Source organism: Protopterus annectens, chromosome 8.part0 (assembly GCF_019279795.1).
Source record: "Protopterus annectens isolate FY-2018-M chromosome 8.part0, PAN1.0, whole genome shotgun sequence".
NCBI lineage: Eukaryota > Metazoa > Chordata > Ceratodontiformes > Protopteridae > Protopterus > Protopterus annectens.
The window spans coordinates 1,975,796,906-1,975,814,928 of NC_056741.1; the positions used below are offsets into that span (position 1 = coordinate 1,975,796,906).

Sequence of the window (18,023 nt, forward strand, 5' to 3'; positions counted from 1 at the left end):
ACACACACACTATACATATATATATATATATATATATATATATATATATGTATATACACACACACACACATATATATATATATATATATATATATATATACACACACAATTATATATATATATATATATATATATATATATAGATATGTATCTTGGAGGGGTAGATCTACTTCGCTCTAATGAAATTAAATTATTATGGACAAAAGTGCTTAACCTTTTGTTAACAAATTTATACGCTGGTTGAGGGTTCCAGATGCATTTTCCAAGATTTTAAAAATTACCTACAGAGTATTCTGTCAGAAATATTAGGTGAGCAAATGACTACAACTAAGGGTGATTTTTGGAGCTGGAACATAAGATCTGAATTGTCTAGACATAGGAAGGCCTTATTAACTTTATTTCTACTGCCTGCCAAAAATGCAATTACTAAAAAACGGAAATCAAAATCTAAACCAAATGCATTTGAAGTACCGATTATTATAAATGAGACAAAATAATTGTAGGAAGTGTCTTTAGAAAAGGTAAGCAGCAAATTACATAGAAATAAACAGAAATCGTGGGCTTAATACATGCAGAATAATGTTTGACAGGAGGGAAAGGAATGAGTTTTAAGGGAAGGTAAGAATTCAACAACTTATGTAATGTTGGGCAGATGATAATTACAAAGAAAGAAAGAAAAATATGTGATGTAGAATGTATATAAACGGGAACAATGTTAATACTTTTTTTCTTTTCTGTTAGTATATGTTTGCTTATGTCTTAAGTGATAATTTAAGGTGTTTAAAAAGGTTTTAATTATATGCTACTCTTTGCTTCCTGCTGAGTAGGTATAACTAAACAGCACTGCTACTACTCTGCATTTATACTGAGCAACTCATCTTTAGTACTCCTCAGTTTAGCTTTTCTACACTTCAGCTGAGTTTGTACACCCTCCCCCCCCCCCCCACAGACACTGACTTTCTCTTGTTATCCAATTACAGGCTTCAGCAGCTTTTCTGCTATGTTAAACATATGTTTCAAACTGCAGGTGTGTCTGCATTACATGTTTAAATTTCATTACATAGCAAGTTATTGGAAAATAATTCCTGTTATCTGAAAATTTTAACAGTTCAGCAATGTACACTTTCAGGAATACACTTCTCTTTTAGGAGAATGCTGTCTGACATTTTACCCTAACTGTGCAGGTGACTCAGGAGGTCTCTAGCTTCCTTCATAACTATCCACCCACCTTCACTCGGTGAACATTGTCCTATCAGTTTTCACTTACCATACCTAACCATAAAGTTTCCCTACAAGTTATCACTTTTAGAGCCAAGTAGGGTTGCCATCCCTACATTTTTTTTCCGGACTATCCTTAAATCAAACTGATTCTCCAGTAGTCCGGAAAACACTGTACAAACTCTAGTATCCTGTTTCAAAAAGGAAACAGACTAACAGAGTTTGTAAATCGGCTGATTTACTATGCTTTTTTACAGAAAAGCATAGTAAATCCGCCGAAAGCACGCAGTAGGAATGTTAAAAGAGGGCGTTCCCTGCCGGGTGATGTGGCCGTGACATCACAAAATGGGTGGAATGTGGGCGGGAGAGGGGTGGGATGGGCAGGGTTACTGGTGATGCAAGGGGTGTGGCTTTACTGCGGTTTTAGCCACGACAAAATGTGGCAACACTAGCCAAGTCAGATTCAGTCCTGGACTGGTCCAACATCTTGTGCACAACTGAAACTAAACATGCTGCAGATTTAACAAAACTCTCAAAAACCTACAAAGATATAGGTTTCCCATTAACTTGTAGGATATAGAAATCCAAAATCAAAACTAGACAACTAAAGAAATAAAGTCCCTCTTGTAACTCAAGACTGAAGTCTGGCAGGTGTGAAAATCTAACGTGAATGATGACGTACATAGTCTTATGTACAACTCGGAAACCTTTCAAAGCAACCAATTAGGCAGCTCAAAACTCAACTAATGAAATGAAAATGATGCTCCCTATTTAACATTTCTAAATGCTTTTTTAGAGAAAGAGGTTGGCTTGAACACCTACAGAAAACACCACCTCATTTTAATATCTTTGTCTCTTGCTCAACCGATTGCTTACTTTTAATCTTCACTTAAAAATTACAAAGAAAATGAACCCACTACTATTCTAGTTTTTTTTCCCAAGGACTCCAAAACAGTAATATGAAAAGGCATGCTCTCCCAACTAGAATATGCCCTTCCCATACTAGAATATTCCTCCAGAAGAAATACTACGTTGTTTGAGGCAATCAGCAACAAACTCTGCAGGCTCATCTCAACCTCCCAAAACAGGAAAAGCACCACTTTTTAAAATACTTCAAAAAGCAAAATGGCTTTCAGTCAAGCAGAAGGCTGATCTCCATAGCTCACAACTTTTCAAACTTCTGTGCAACCATACTTTCACTTCTCTAGCAGCCAAACTAACAAGGGAACAGCTACCTTTCAAATTTAGAAATCTAGACCATACAGCCTGAGCATTACAAGTTCCTGGAACAAAACTTTATCTCACTGATCACTGCTTCTCATTTCTAGGCCCTACACACTGAGAAGCAATTCCCCTCCCATGTAAAAGAAACACCTTCCTACCCAAAATTCCATTCACATTTAAAAGCTCATCTTCAGGGAATGTCCAAATAATAGTGCTGTACCTCTGATCACATTATTTAAATAAACTTCCTTTCTGTCCTAACCTTCAGACAATCTTATCTTCTCTCTTACTGCACAGCTTACTCAAAGATCTTTAAGGCACTACTAATTATAGTTGTATATCTCTCAATCCTAGTAAATTGCCTATGCTTATAGTATCTCAACTCTTACTGCAACTTACTAATTGAACTACATCTCGTATACTGTTAATTTACTGTCCCAATCAATGTAAATGTCAAATTATATTTTCTGTAATTTTTCCCACCATGACCGAGACAAATTGGATGCGATCAGTTATATTCAAAAAATAAATATTAGTGGATATAAAAAAACAGAAAATGACTAAACTGGCAACCTTAGATATAACACAAAATGTGTTCAATAAGAAAATCAGCTTAAGAATTAACCAGGAAATTTAACAACATATTTAACAACAAATTCAACAACATGCTACAATCATTTCAATCAATCAAGCAATAAAAATAAAAAAAAGCTATACAATTCAGTTACTGGCTAGTGTTTAAACTGCTTGGATGCCAGCAAAGAAGATACAGTAAAAGAGAAGTAACAATATGGATGGGAATACTCTTGCAGCTGCTCTGCAAAAAGTTTCAGCTTTGGTACAAGAGGTAGTTTCCAGTAACTTAGAGCAGAACAAACTAATACACTTATAGATATTTAATATAAGTTAAACATTGAAAGGAATACAATCAAATGACAAAAGGCAGGAAAAAATAGAAGAAACTAACTTCTCTGACTGATACAACTGAAAAATCAGAGGCAGAAATAAAGAGGGAAGCTGAGCATGACACTTTCCAAGAAGAGCTGGTTCAGAACATAGCAGACTTAGAAGGTAAGGCAGACAGAGAAATCACAAGATTTTCTGCTGTACCAAAGAAACAAGGAGTGGACCACATTAATTTTATGAAAGTGCAAATTAAGTGACTGGACTGGTGTTCCACAGCAGATATGTTAATTTATAGGTCACACTGTATATGCTCCAAAGTCTGCTATGAGATAGCAGCCAAGACCTACATTAGTTAAGATGCAATCATACCAACAAAAAGTGCTGTTCCTGCCAAAACTGTAGCAGAAGGGAAAGTTATTAAAACTTGAAGACAGTATTTGTGGAAAATGATTTGTTCACTGTACACCAGACATACGTTTATCTCAGCAATCAGGGAATGTTGAGAGGCATGTGTAAAATTAAAGTTGCTGTATCCAGCTATCTTGAGAAACATTTTTACTGGAGGCTCAACAAAGTTTTTGGATGCAGAACAGGCTAAAATGGAATTAAAAATCTAAGCAAGAAAGCAGAAAAGGGCTGTGCCTCTCATTCTTTTAACAATGACAAATCTCATAGAGAGAGACTGCTATTTAAACATTTTTCCAAAAGTAAATTTATTTTATTTTTATTTATTTATTTCACATTTGTTAACTGGGCTAGTCTAGCTGGATATATTTCCATTTTCAGTAGAGGCCCAGGGAGAAAAGCTAAAGCAAAATAAAAAAATTAAAAATGTTGTTACATGGTAAATAAAAGGATTTAAAAAAGTAAAACTAGTAATAACATACTGAAGATATTTACACTTGAAAGAGTGACAAAAATGTAGCACAGTACGATTCATAAGGAATTTTACACATCAAAAGAAGAAAAAGATTTTAGCAGTATGTTGATTAGAGTTCAAACATTAATAGCCTTGCTTGCATGAATTAGCTTTAAAATGTTAGTAAGTTTATTTGGAAGAGGAAGTATCAGTAGTGAAATTAGCTGGTTAGTCGGGGTTGCTACAAGGGCATAACCAGTGTGTTTTGAGGTGTTTGAGTTTTTGTTTAAAAAGAGAGGAAGGAAAGAGAGTTGAGTTAGTTCATTGGGTAGCTGGTTCTAATTTTTACCCACTGTGTTAGTAAATAGGGAGTCACCAGCCATGTTGTTAGACTTGGTTATGCTAGCGAGGAGTTTGGTAGAAGAACGTAGGGAATTCAGATTTTTATAGGGGATTAAGAGATTGGAGAGTATATGGGTGGTGTTGGGTTGGTAAATATCTTGTGGGCAATGGTGAGTTGGGAGATAATCAGATGGTTTTGGAATTCAAGCCAGTCTAGCTGCCGAAGATTCAGACAGTGGTGGGTTCTAAAGGGATTGCCAGTGGCAAATCTGGCGATGTTATTATAGGAAGTTGCCAGTTTGTTAAGATTATTTTTCTTTAGGTTAGTGTATATAGGTGAGGCGTACAGAAGAGTTTAGGTTAGATGGGAGTGAACAATCTTGGTTCTGGCTGTTGGGGTTAGGAAAGGTTTGATTCTATATAAGGAGCCTATTTTTCTATTGACAGTTTTAATGGTGTTATTTATATGGTAATCAAATGTAAGGTTATTATCAATGGTAATTCCTAACAGTTTAGTGGTAGAGTCAGGGAATATAACAGTGCCATTATTAGAAGTGACTGAGAAATCTATGGGGGAGGACTTAGTAGTGGGAGTAAAGAGAAGGAGCTTGGGTTTTTTTGGCATTAAGGAGGCAGCGTTTTGTAAACCATGTTTCTACAATGTTAAAAACATTTTGAATAATAGAATGTAGTTCTGATGGGGAGTAAGCTGAGCATACTAGTGTGGAATCATCTGCATGTTGAATGCAGGTAGCTTGAGGAATTGCTACATGAAGGTCATTGATAAATAATGAGAAAAGAAGTGGTCCAAGAATAGAGCCCTGAGGGACTCAGAGGGTGACTGGCAGAAAGGAAGAAATTTGATTTTCCCAGAGAACTGCCTGTTGCTAAGGTAGGATCTGAACCATTTAACAGCCTGAGAGTCAAAGGAAAGGGATTCAAGAATATTGATTAGAAGGATGTGGTTTACCATGTCGAAAGCTTTTGAGAAGTCAATGAAGAGTGCAGATGAGAGAATGTTTTTATTGCGGTTTCTATTGATGGTATCTGTAAAGGATAAAGGGGCAGTTGTGATGCTGTGTGATGGCCTAAAGCCATGTTGGCAGTTTGCTACTATGTTATGTTGAGATAAATGATGTAAAAGTTGTTGGTGAATGCATTTTTCCATAATTTTTGCTAAGGGTGATAAGAGAGCTATTGGCCGATAGTTAGAGTAGTCATTTGAGTTACCACCTTTGTGCAGGGGAATAATGTGGGAGATTTTCCAAATGTCTGGAATGGTTCCCTCCTTAATTGTCCTATTTATAAGGATGGATATAGGGTAGGCAATAACTTTGGCTGCTTATTGGAGATATTGTGATGGTAGCTGGTCGGCAGAAGGAGTACAAGGCTTGAGTTTTTGGATGCATTTATAGATGAGAGTAGTAGATATGGGTTGCAGTTTGAATGTAGGTAGAGTGCCTGGTATGGTGGTGGGAAGGCTTGAGTTTTCTGGGATTAGTTGACTAGCTAGTGATTGTATAGCCTCAGTGAAGAAAGAATTGAAGGTATTGGCAGTTTGATGGGGGTATTTGGATCGACATCAAGTGGGGTGGGTGTTCGAGAGTGCCCTGGGGAAAGGAGTTTATTGATACTAGACCAGAACTTCTGGGGATTATTTTGGCGAGTTTGTTGCAGTTTACAGTAGTAGTTCTTTTTATCTGTAAAACTCAAAGTAAATCTTGGAGTGTCAGAAAAAAAAAGCACAGGAATCTGACTAGATGTATCAGGAGTACGCCATACTTGAAAATCAGACTGGGAAATGGAGGCGATCAGGAAGATGACTAGCAGTATTGTGAAATTAGCAAATAAAAGGGAGACTATAAAGCATCAATCCCATAAGATATAGGATTAGACATAAGAAATGTGGTTTTGCAAAAAAAAAAAAAAAAACATTTGAGAAAGATTGGAATTTTGTAGACTGTGTCAAACTGAACGGTGAACCGCGAAAGCATACAGCCCACTTTGACATTAATGTTTAGAAAAAACACTGAAGGGGCATGCAGTAGTACTATAACAAAATTGTTTTTGTCATTTGTATAAAGATCATGATGTGCACTGCATGAAATACTGCAAAGTTTTTGTACAGTGTAGAATCAGGAGTAATATAAATAACAAGACATTAACCAAAGGTGAGAATCAAACCTTCCACCTTGTATCTATAATGTTAACATTTTAAACATTAAGTTGCATCAGTAATGGTTAAAGATATTAAAAGCAAGAAAACACTTTTTTCTTCTTTGCAATGTATCCATGACTCACAGTGTAACAAGGTACGAAAAGCTGGGAAGAAGTGTATTTTTATTTACTTATTGGAATGTTAAAGTGTATTGATCATAATATACGTATTATTAATATAACAATTTCCTCTGATTTTTACAAAGGTGAAATGCCTACATTAATGCCCTTGATTTTATCTATAGACAAGAGATTTTTATGGAAATAAGCTTGAAAAATAAGAACATGATGACAGGCATGGATAATGGCAGTTCTTTCTTGCAACTGTAGTCATTGGCTGTTTTTTTTTTCATTAGAAAATGCTTTCAGTGAAATGACAGGAATGCTACAGGTGTAAGCAATTAATAATGAGAGGTCTGAACACTGTTAAGAATGAAGTTTACAAAAGCTCTTTCAAGCATTTGCTAAGTTAATAGCTACTTTTTTCATCAACTATTTTTACTTGGAGAGGAGCAGTCTGCAGCTACAAGCAATTAATCATGAGAAATCTGAGCACTGAATGCCAAGTGAAATGAACATGGTACACTGTAATTAACATTTAAAGGGAGACTGGCAAGTTTAGAAAAATAAATGAAGTCTGAAATACTAGAAAGTGAATAGGTTTATACAAGTAGTCTCCACTGCAGCCTTAGTACTTTAATGCATTTAATATAACAGTACATATATTAGTTTACTTAAAGGAAGCCAGGGCATTTTTAGTAGGACTAAAAGTTAATGTTTACTGCAAGCAATGCAAGCTGTTTTTTTCATCTGGAAGGGAAGCAAAGACACACAGCCTCTAACTTGCGCTTTTGCATGGGTAACCTTAATTTAAGAATAGATAATGCCTGTGTGTACATCTGCCAATATGGAGTAACCACACCTATCTGGAGGGGAACGCTTCACTTAATTTTTTTTTTTTTGGAAAACTTGCAACTAGTTAAAAGGAGATGGGGTCTGAAAATTTCTTTTCTTTTTTTTTTGCTTTTTTGTTTTCTTTGAAGTAAAAAAAATGCCTTGAAAAAATGTGACAAGTGCAAATGGAAATGAGAAAGAAGAATTACACAGGATATCTGCCTGACAAACATTAATATTTGCATGTAAGCTACATTTTGGAAATATATATTAAAGAGAACAGTCATGTATGACATTCTGGAATTGTAACATTTTTATCATAAAGATGTTTTGATGCAGTATAGGCTATGGAGAAAAATGTTTTAGCCAACAGTGAGGTAGCAAACTGAAAGAGACTCTGCTTCTCAATTTTCTGACAATAAAAAAGCCCATAAAGAGACTTGCCAGTAAAACTGTTTCCATTAGTTCAAAAGAAAATTCTTGAATGACGGGGGGAAAAAACTCAGAAGCAGACTAAAAGAATTAGGAATATCATGGACCCAAACCACAGACCACCAGCATTGGGAGATCAAAATGATCAGGAAGAAAACCAGCAACAAAGTGCATTTAGTGTACAAGTGGGAGAACCACAATTATACCATGACCCCCCCCCCAAAACGTGCACGCTGATTGGCCAGCGTGCCCGTTGTAAATCGAGTTATACTAATGGAAAAGGTCCGTCGCCCGGACTTTTTCCATTAGTATAACTGCTTTTAAACACTGTCGCTATGTTAAATGGGTTTAACATAGCGAGACAGCTTAAAATAAGCAACGGAGATCTCCGTTGCTTATTTTAAAGCTGTCTCGCTATGTTAAACCCATTTAACATAGCGAGACAGTGTTACAAAGCAACGGAGAAAGCAAGATCTCCGTTGCTTTTAGTTTCGCTATGTTAAATGAGTTTAACATAGCGAGACAGTTTAAAATAAGCAACGGACTCGTTGCTTATTTTTAAAACTGTCTCGCTATGTTAAACTCATTTAACATAGCAAAACTAAAAGCAATGGAGATCTTGCTTTCTCCGCTGTTTTGCTCAACTCTGATGTACGCGCAGGCGCCAGTACATCAGAACTGCCGGATGCCAGACATCTGCGGAAGGGCAGCAAACAGGCATTATTATGCCATTATTTAAGAAAAGTAATAGTTTCTTTTCTTAAATAATGTCATATAATAGCAATAACCACTTCTGGGTGTGGGTAATGCTAAATTTACCACGGTTGGCTTTGTTTGGTCCTCGGGCACCGGGACCAAACCACGCCAACCATGGGTAAATTTAGCATTACCCACACCCAGGCGTGGGTTATTGCTATAATAATTAATCCCTCTAGTTGCAGTTTAGGCATGTGAGCTTCTGCCAAAAATGGATGAAAATGACTGGAAACTTGCTTACTGTGTTAAACCGACAAGAAAACTGTAAAGCATAAACCTCGTTTACATGACTGACTAAAATAATTTTGTGCTTATTAATACTGATATAAAAAAAGTTTCCTGTTGTAAACTGTACATGACTATCTATATAGTACTTCTGTAGAGAATGCACTCCGGAGTTTTTAAATGTGAAGTGTGGAGAGTTTTATCAAGGTTTCTTACTTTAATTTACCCAGGGTATACACTGTAACAAGATATGAAAGGCTGCAAAGAAGCAAGAAAAAGTTAATTTGATCTTTGGATGTTAGTAAAATGTAAATGTGTACTGACTGCTAATGCCTAAGACAGCAGAGGAAGTCCCTCTGCCTTGGAGAAGAACCTCTTCCACCTGAAGAACAAGTGTGATGTACTGCAATTTTCAGGTTGCTTCAATCACCTCTGCCATAAAGTTACCCAAATGACAAATGCATAAACAAGTAAATAATAGTCAACAGAAAAAGATCAGCAGCAAAGTGACTTATATGAGTGTTAATTATTCTTTCTGCAATTCTAATTTCAGTTACTACTTACTCTTTCCGTTAGATTCCTGGACAGTGAAGAGGTTTCAACTGTATACACCTGAAAAAAAAAAATTGTGAGGTACTCCCTATAAAAGAAAGGGTGAAAAAGATTTGCAGAAGTATAAATTTTCAGCATCTTTGCAATTTATTTTTCGCCTGTTTTTCCTCCCAGTAATTGCTCACCTCTTGGCTTAAAGTGGCATCTGTAGAGTTTTCCACTGCCATTACCTGGTGTGTACTTCTGTGTCAAGGTTACAGCTCTCATGCCATTATCGGTTCTTTTAGTGAAAAACCCACCCCAAATGTTAAAACACATATTACTACCACAACCCCAACCACCACTACTACCAACAATAATAAGTACTCAAACATGAGAAACCCACAGCAAGCTACATACTGGTCAATGGAAGAAGAATAAAAACTAAGAACATCAAAGGGGAACACACAGGAGTTTTATGTAAATTGCTACAAGAGTTTCACCCTCAAAGATATGCTATGGAGATTACTTACAAGAGCAATGCTGGCTTGCTTCAAAAGACTGTCACATCTGAAAATAATATGGTTGCAGACATTATGAAAGATTACCATCAAGGCATCTTTACCACTCCCAGTGCTGCCCCTGGACTGGCCATTTAGTTGTAATGCTTCATAACTGAAGAAGGATGTCCATATTTCAGCTTCAAAAATGTCTTGAAATATTACAGAGAAAGGCAGTTTCTGTATTTCCCTAAAATCATAATTCTTGATCCTTTAAAAGGATGAATACCACAAATACCAGTGTGTGTTCATGGATAAGTTCTTTTTTTATAGCACATACACCTCGGTATTCATAAAATACAAAATGCAGCTGCATCACATAGCTGTGACACTTAATTCTGCAAGACATGTCATTAGTGAAATGTTTAAACATGGACAGAGTTACTAAAAATATGACTCACTACTATTTTGAATCACGTACACTGAGCAGTATATACAACAGTCTGTGTCATTTATTTTAAGGACATTCCAACTCCAGAATGCAATGTACTAAGTAAGATTTGTGTGGTATACAATCTGGAAGGACAGGGGAGAAAACCACAGAACTGGTACATTGCATATCCAGGCAGCTGTCATTTTGACAGATCTATGAACAGATGTGTTCCAGGATGTAGGTCTAATGGACAGGATTACAAAGAATTGTCACTGTGATATATTATCCCATACTTAAAAAAAGTCTAGTAGACAAAAGATACTTTCAGGGAATGAAACAGCATGCAAGCTGCAGACTAGGGAGAATCTAATAGTTCTTTCTGATTGCAGAGCACTGCCATCCTCTTATCCTCCTTTGTCATGGGCAAGGATGAAACATGGAAATATGCAGCTCACTGACAAGGCTATGAAGTGTTGCAGCATCAGTAACAGATGGCAATACCTGCGGCTGTTTTAAAAAGGTTTGCATGCACTACACAGAACTCTGTACATGGAGCAGAACTATATTTTCTGCTTTTATTTTTCATATGTGCATAACACTTTTGCTCAACACTATAAGCTGGACAACACCTCAGCAAAGAAGTGGAACTGGACTGGTCAGGTTCATAATACCAACTTCTCAGTACACAGCTCTCATCCCATAGTTTATGCCACTGTGAGCAGCCCATACTTAGTTGTGCTACTTCTGTATGGAATGATGTAGCTGCACAATGGAAGATGACTATCTACAGGGACTTCCCCTGTTGTGTAGCAGTGTTAATGCATTTTTGATATACATTTTTAATGCACACCATTGCTTTTCCATGGAGCACCATATTTACAGATTCTACCCAAAGAAAAGACTGTGGGAAAATTCAAGGGATGCACATCATGCTATTAGACTTGATGTGCTAATGCCAAAACTTAAATTATGTTCTGCCCATTGTGGCCCTGAACTCACTGCTACCAAATGCCAAACACAAAATCTGCTACAACAAAGACCCAAAATTGAGAACAATTTTTAATTATTAACCTAATTCTAATTCACTTAAAAAATTGATAGAGTATGAAGTTTTGCATTTTCTGTGCTTTTTCTGAACAATAAGTACAAAACAACAGTGCCTACATTTATTAACGGACTGTAATTGTCAAACATTTATCAGAAAAAGTAGACATTCAAGTGACAGAGCTAAACTAGGAAACAAAATCATGGACATTCTACAAAATCAAGGACAGCAGAGAGGTTTGTGTGTGTGTTTGGGGGGGGGGGGGTTGCAATACTTTGAGTGGTTATGCATTTTTTTTTCATTTGGCCAAAATGAGACACCTGAGGTTTACACAATTAAGAAAGTGGCTGTAGTTGCTGTGTGTGTGTGTGTGTGTGTGTGTGTGTGTGTGTGTGTGTGTGTGTGTGTGTGTGTGTGTGTGTGTGTGTGTGTGTGTGTGTGTGTGTGTGTGTGTGTGTGTATGTATACATTAAAATATGCTATTCAACAATAATTACATATCCTACAGCAAACTTGAAACATTAGGCAGAGGAACGACTTTACTTTAAAACTACATAAAAAACTAGGTACATCCTAGTAATGAAACAAATACAAACCATTATAACAGATTGGCTATCTTCTTAGTGCTATGTGAGTATTCTAAGGGAAATAACAGACTTTCCAGGATGGACAGGCCCTCTCTGCCTGTGGCTTCAGGCCTCATAACACTGTTGTGTAGCCCATTACTTCCTCAATAATGCCCACTTTGTCAGGGATTATTGCTTGCATACTGCCCATCCCTGGTAATGAAATTATATTTTAGGAATATTGCCCACTTTTTGAGATCAAGCAGTCTACATCCTTTCAGTGTCTGCATTCCATCTTTCTAACTAGTTCTTTACAACTACTCAGAATGGGCGAAGGGCTCAATCTAGAGATAAAACACAATAGCAAGGATACAAGTATTATCAACTTATAGGTTATTTACAGCCTTTTCTCACCACAATTCTAGTTGCAGCTTAGAAACCTAGACACAATAGGATGGAAAGTTCATGGAGAACTGTAACTATCTCACACACACATGCATGTGTGTGTGCCTGTGAGAGTATTAAGCAAAACAAAGTTTGGTGCAGTTGGAGCTTCCTCTAGAAAAGGAGAATGCTCACTGCTGAAATGGAGTTTGAGTCTGGCCTAAGCTTCACTCTGGGTGGAAGAAAGAGAAACTTTGTTTAAGAAGCAGTTACTAAAGTGAGCTTCAGTAAGAAGAAGAAGAAAAAAAAATAAAAGCAAACTTGATATGCTGGACTGATGAAATCTGAAATCAGAAATGGGCTTTTTCTTTTATACAGACAGTGACGCATGAGAAAGCTTCTGGGCTACATTACAAACCACAAGGTTTAACAGTTAAGGCATGATAAAAGTATTTCTTAATGTAGAATTTTCAAAGACTGAAGCAAACTAAACCACAAAAAATGACATAGGTTCTTATTTTATCAGCTTTTTTGAAAGGTTCCTCCTTGACGGATCCTTAGTTCGGTTTTTATTCTCCACCATTCAAATATGGTCCTTTCTTATTGTGCAATCCCACATTCGGAGACATCCGTTCCCCCATATTGATGAAAGCCATGATCAACACAAAGGCTACACAAGTGTGTGAGTCTACAGAGTCCATAAGCTCACGCACATGCCATCAGTGAGTACCTTCCTGCAAATTAAGATATAATGCTGATTTGTCCACAGCTTACAACTCTTTTGCTCAAGAAACAGGAACAAAGTGCCTGATTTTAAGGGATATTTTAGGGCAAGCATTTGACTTTCACACACAACACAAGCACAGCAGAAGGTTATAATTAAAGTGGAAAGGGATGATGATGAAGTGAGGGGGGAGGTTTCAAGAAATAAGGAGAGAGTGTGATTTTGGATGCAGATCCTTAAAATTACAATCATACAGAATATCGTGTTCATAAAGTTACAGAAAGTATTCTAAACACAGCTCTCAACCTTCCCTCTCCAAAATGTGGAACTTTACCAGTCATAATGTGGAATATTTGCAAAATGTGCCACACTACCAACTTCAACTAAGAGGCTTACAACATGTTTAAAATGTGCTGCTTTTTACTTATAAAAGTCATTTTGATTAATTAATATGATTCAGTTCTATTTACCACGAGTATTAGTTAAAAGATTCCAATCAATTTAGAACATGATTTTTTTTAAGATGCACAGTGAAGAATGTTCTGCAAAATAAAGTACATTTGAGAGGGATGATTCTAAAAACTAAGTCATCACAGGAATACAGAAAGGAAATGTTGCCAAAAGAGATGATTACAAATACAGGTACAGAAAATAGGCAAGAAGGGGGCTGAAATTTACTGACAAAAGCTGACAAAGGAACCAAGATACTGCGAGCAGATAACTATAGGAGGAAAGATAATATTGGGATGAGGCCAAGAAGATGTTTGCACTCCAAGTTAAAGACTGCCCTCCTTACCAGGGATTGATATTAGAGTATAGGCAAAGAGAAAGGGATCGGGGAATCTTAACTGAAAGATCTGCCCAGCTCTGGTAGAGTTTCTAGTCAAATCTAGAACATAAAATGCTGTTAAAAAATGGGATAATTAGTAGGGCATATAAAGTATTGCACAAGACTAACTCGTCTCATCCTCCACAAGGGTAGATAAAGTACAGTTGTGTACACTTACCATAAATGTAGATGTTCGAGTGTATTCACTGTTGCAGTCATTACATTTGGGTAATCTGCTGGCAGGTTGCCCTCAGTCGGTCTGAATTCCAAAGTCTTGGGTCTTGCGTCGGATTCGGTCTTCTCTTCCATGACGTCAGGTCGTCAGGGGTATAAAACATGCAGTTGACGCCATTTTCTTTCGTTTTTCTTGTCCCCGATGTCAGGTGCCCCCAAAAAGGTATCATTATTATATATAAATATAAACATATACATGCATCAATATAAACTTTACCGTCATCTACAAGCAAATACACCACATAGGTTTTAGAGGATAGAAAAGGAAAGATAAACTTTAGAATGACAGGGGGATGGCGGGAGTGTAACCTGGACTGCAACAGTGAATACACTCGAACATCTACATTTATGGTAAGTGTACACAACTGTACTATGTTCTTCATGTTTCACTGTTGCAGTCTTTATATTTGGGTAGAATCCCAAAGCTATGGTTGGGAGGCTGGAGCTAAACAGCATTAGGTGCTATAAGGCACTGCAGTGGCAAAGCCTGCCCCGGACTTAGAGAGGCAAATGGTAATGCTTTGTAAAGATGTGAGCAGAACTCCAAGTAGCAGCCTCTAGAATGTCTTTGGTTGGTACTCCTCTGAGAAAGGCTGCTGAAGTAGCCGCAGCTCTGGTGGAATGAGACCTAATGCCCTTGGGCACAAGTTTACCATGGTGTAAGTAGCAGAAACAGATGCAGTGGCTTATCCACTTTGAAATTGTCTGCTTTGAAATAGCCTTTCCTCCTGATCCTGCAGCATGTGACACTAGTGATTGCTCAGTTTTTCTTAAAGCCTTAGTCCTGCTCAAGTAGAATCTTAGCTGTCTGTGCACATCCAAGGAATGCAGAATTCTCTCCCCTTTGTTCTATGGATTCGAATAAAAAGTTGGCAGATGAACTGTTTGGTTAAGAGCCACACTGGAAACCACCTTAGGCATAAAAGTAGGATTTATCCTCAAAGACACCCTGTCTGGGTAAAATATGAGAAAAGGCTCTACACAGCCATGAGGGCCTATAGTTCTGAAACTCTTATTGCTGAAGTAATTGCTAGTAGCAGAGCTGTCTTCCATGATAAGAACTTTATATCAGCGGTAGCAGCTGGTTCAAATGGAGGCAGGGTGAGCTTTTCCAACACATAATTGAGGTCCCATGCTGGCAATGGTGATCTTCTAGGAGGCCTTAAATTTTGGCTCCTCTAAGATACTGCTTTAGTAAAGGATGAGAAAAGATTGGTGGCTCTGTATTGTAATGAGTCGAAATGGCAGAGGCATGGATTTTGATTGATGAGAAAGACAGGCCTATGTCAAGCATCCCAGTTAAGTATTGTAATATCTGAGGAATATTTGGTTCTGCTGTATCAGTTCCTTGTGCTCGATTCCAAGCACAGAATCTCTTCCATTTGTCAGGATAACATTTTCTAGTACTAGGCCTTCTGGCTTCCAAAATGACATCCATCACAGCTTTACTGAGAGGTGTCGTTTGTAGGATTACATGATTAGCCATGCTGCCAGGTTCAGAGTCTGTAGTTGATTGTGCAGGATCTGATTGTTTTGCTGGGACAGTAGTTGTGGTCTTTGAGGCAAGGTCCAAGCTGGGTATTGAGACAAGTTCCTTAGGATTGGGTACCAGTATTGGCGGGGCCAGTCCGGGGCAATTAATATCATCTTTGGCTTCTCTTGTCTGACTTATAGGAGGATCTTGGGTATAAGAGGCAGAGGAGGAAAGGCATAAACCGAAAGTTTTTTCCAACTGAAGGATAGGGCGTCCACTTTCCATGCTTAGCTGTGATAAGTCCTTGTGCAGAATCTTTTCAATTGATAATTCTGAGGACAGGCAAATAGATCTATGTCTGGGCACCCCCATTTCTCTATTATCACGCTGAAGACTTGTGGATTTAGTTTCCACTCGTGAGGATCCATAAGGTTTCTGCTTAAATCGTCTGCCAGAGTGTTTTTTTTTCCTGGCAGGAATTGAGCTTGAAGATGTATTTGGTAGGTCAAAGCTGTGTGCCACAGTGCCATGGCTAATCTGCAAAAGGGGTATGAGTGTGTGCCCCCTTGCTTGTTTATATACCACATGACTGTGGTGTTGTCCGTCTTTATCAGTAGTTGTCCTGGATGAAGTAAGTCCTTGAAGGCTGTTAGGGCATTTTGAATAGCTAGCATCTCTTTCTGGTTGATATGTAGATGCATTTGTTTTGGTGCCCATATGCCCTGAATGCATCTTCCTACCATGTGGGCCCCCCAGGCATAATCTGATGCATCTGTTGTTAAGGTTTGGCTGGCAGGGGGTAGAGTAAAGGGCTGTCCCATGTTTTGGTGATAGGCTTTTGCCCACCATAGAAACTCCTGTTGCAGGCAGGGAATGAAAGGGATCATTGTTTCCAGATTGTGTGAATGTTGACTCCATAAACTTTTTAGCTACCATTGAAGTTTCCTCATATGTAGTCTTGCATATGGAATTAGTAGGATGCAGGATGCCATGAACCCCAGAGCCTGCAGAATTTGTCTTGCAGAAGACTGGGTTTTTGTTGCGATCAGTTTGAAGTAAGTAGTCAGTTGAATTTGTTTGTCTGGTGTAAGGAAAGCCATCTGGGCAGTTGTATTCAAGCTTGCACCCAGGAATGTTATTTTTTTTGAGCGGGTACCAGTTGTGATTTCCTTTCATTTATTGTGTACCTTAGGCATGTTAGAAGCCTTTTCACAAACGCCAGGTGTCGAAGAAGAGTGTCCTTGTTCTCTGCTTGAATGAGACAGTCGTCCAAGTAAGGATATATTTGAATACTTATTTGTCTGCAAAATGTAATTACTGCTGCCAGGCACTTTGTAAAGACCCTGGGCGCAGTAGATAAGCCAAAGGGCAGTGCAGAGAATTGGTAATGCATTAAGCCAGCCTTGAATGTGAGGCATCTTCTGCACAACTGTCTTACTGGGACATGCAGGTATGCCTCTTTTAGGTCTAAAGTCACCAGCCAAGCATTCTTGCCCAGCACGGGCAGAAGCTGCTGCAAAGTCAGCATTGTGAATTTTGGAATGTCCAGGTATGTGTTCAAAATCGATAAATCCAGTATTGGCCGCCAGGCCTTGTCCTTTCTGGGTACCAAGAACAGTCTTGAGTAAAAACCTTGTCCTTTTTCCTGTTCTGGTACTGTCTGAATGGCCCCCATATCCATGAGAGACGCAATATGTTTCTGTGCCTCTGCCCATTGATTTTTTTGGCAGATCTGGCCAACCATTTGCCATTAGCAGAGTGTGGAAATGGAATCTGTATCCCTGTGATATGATGTTTAGTACCCACTTGTCCTGGGTGATTAATTGCCAATTTTGAGCAAAAAGTGCTAATTTTCCCCCTATAGGTGCTGCCAAAAGATAAGTGCTTGGTGTAGGCAGAGGGAAATCACTGGGATTGTTTTCTGTAGGTTTGCGCTTTATCTCCTCCAGATTTGGAGGTGGATGCGCCCCATTGCTTTGACCTGTATGAGTCTTGCGCCTGGTAACTGGAACCCTTAGGGAGTCTGGATTTGCCCCTTTGAGCTCTGTCTGACACAGGAAAGGACCAATTTTTTGTAGGCCAGTGTCTACTGAATCTTGGTGGCTGCACTTGTAAGAAGTCTTTAACAGTTTGCATAGAATTAGCTTTGTCTTCCATTTTCTTTAAAACCTTTTCTGCCTTAATACCAAACAAAGAATCATGCTGTAAAGGTGCATCTAGCAATTTAGCT

General features: G+C 38.0%; 1 protein-coding gene across 4 annotated transcripts in view; it reads right to left on the reverse strand.

Moving 5' to 3' along the window:
* The window catches only part of PRMT7 (protein arginine methyltransferase 7), an 843,610-nt gene that overhangs the window by 316,790 nt on the left and 508,797 nt on the right, over positions 1-18,023 (reverse strand). For 3 of the 4 annotated variants that reach the window (XM_044081516.1, XM_044081513.1, XM_044081515.1), the window contains one exon: positions 9,638-9,685. The exons of the other annotated variant lie outside the window; for it this stretch is intronic. In XM_044081516.1, coding sequence (XP_043937451.1) covers positions 9,638-9,685 — 48 coding nt within the window. The remainder of the gene's footprint in view (positions 1-9,637; positions 9,686-18,023) is intronic. 4 annotated transcript variants of the gene reach the window in all.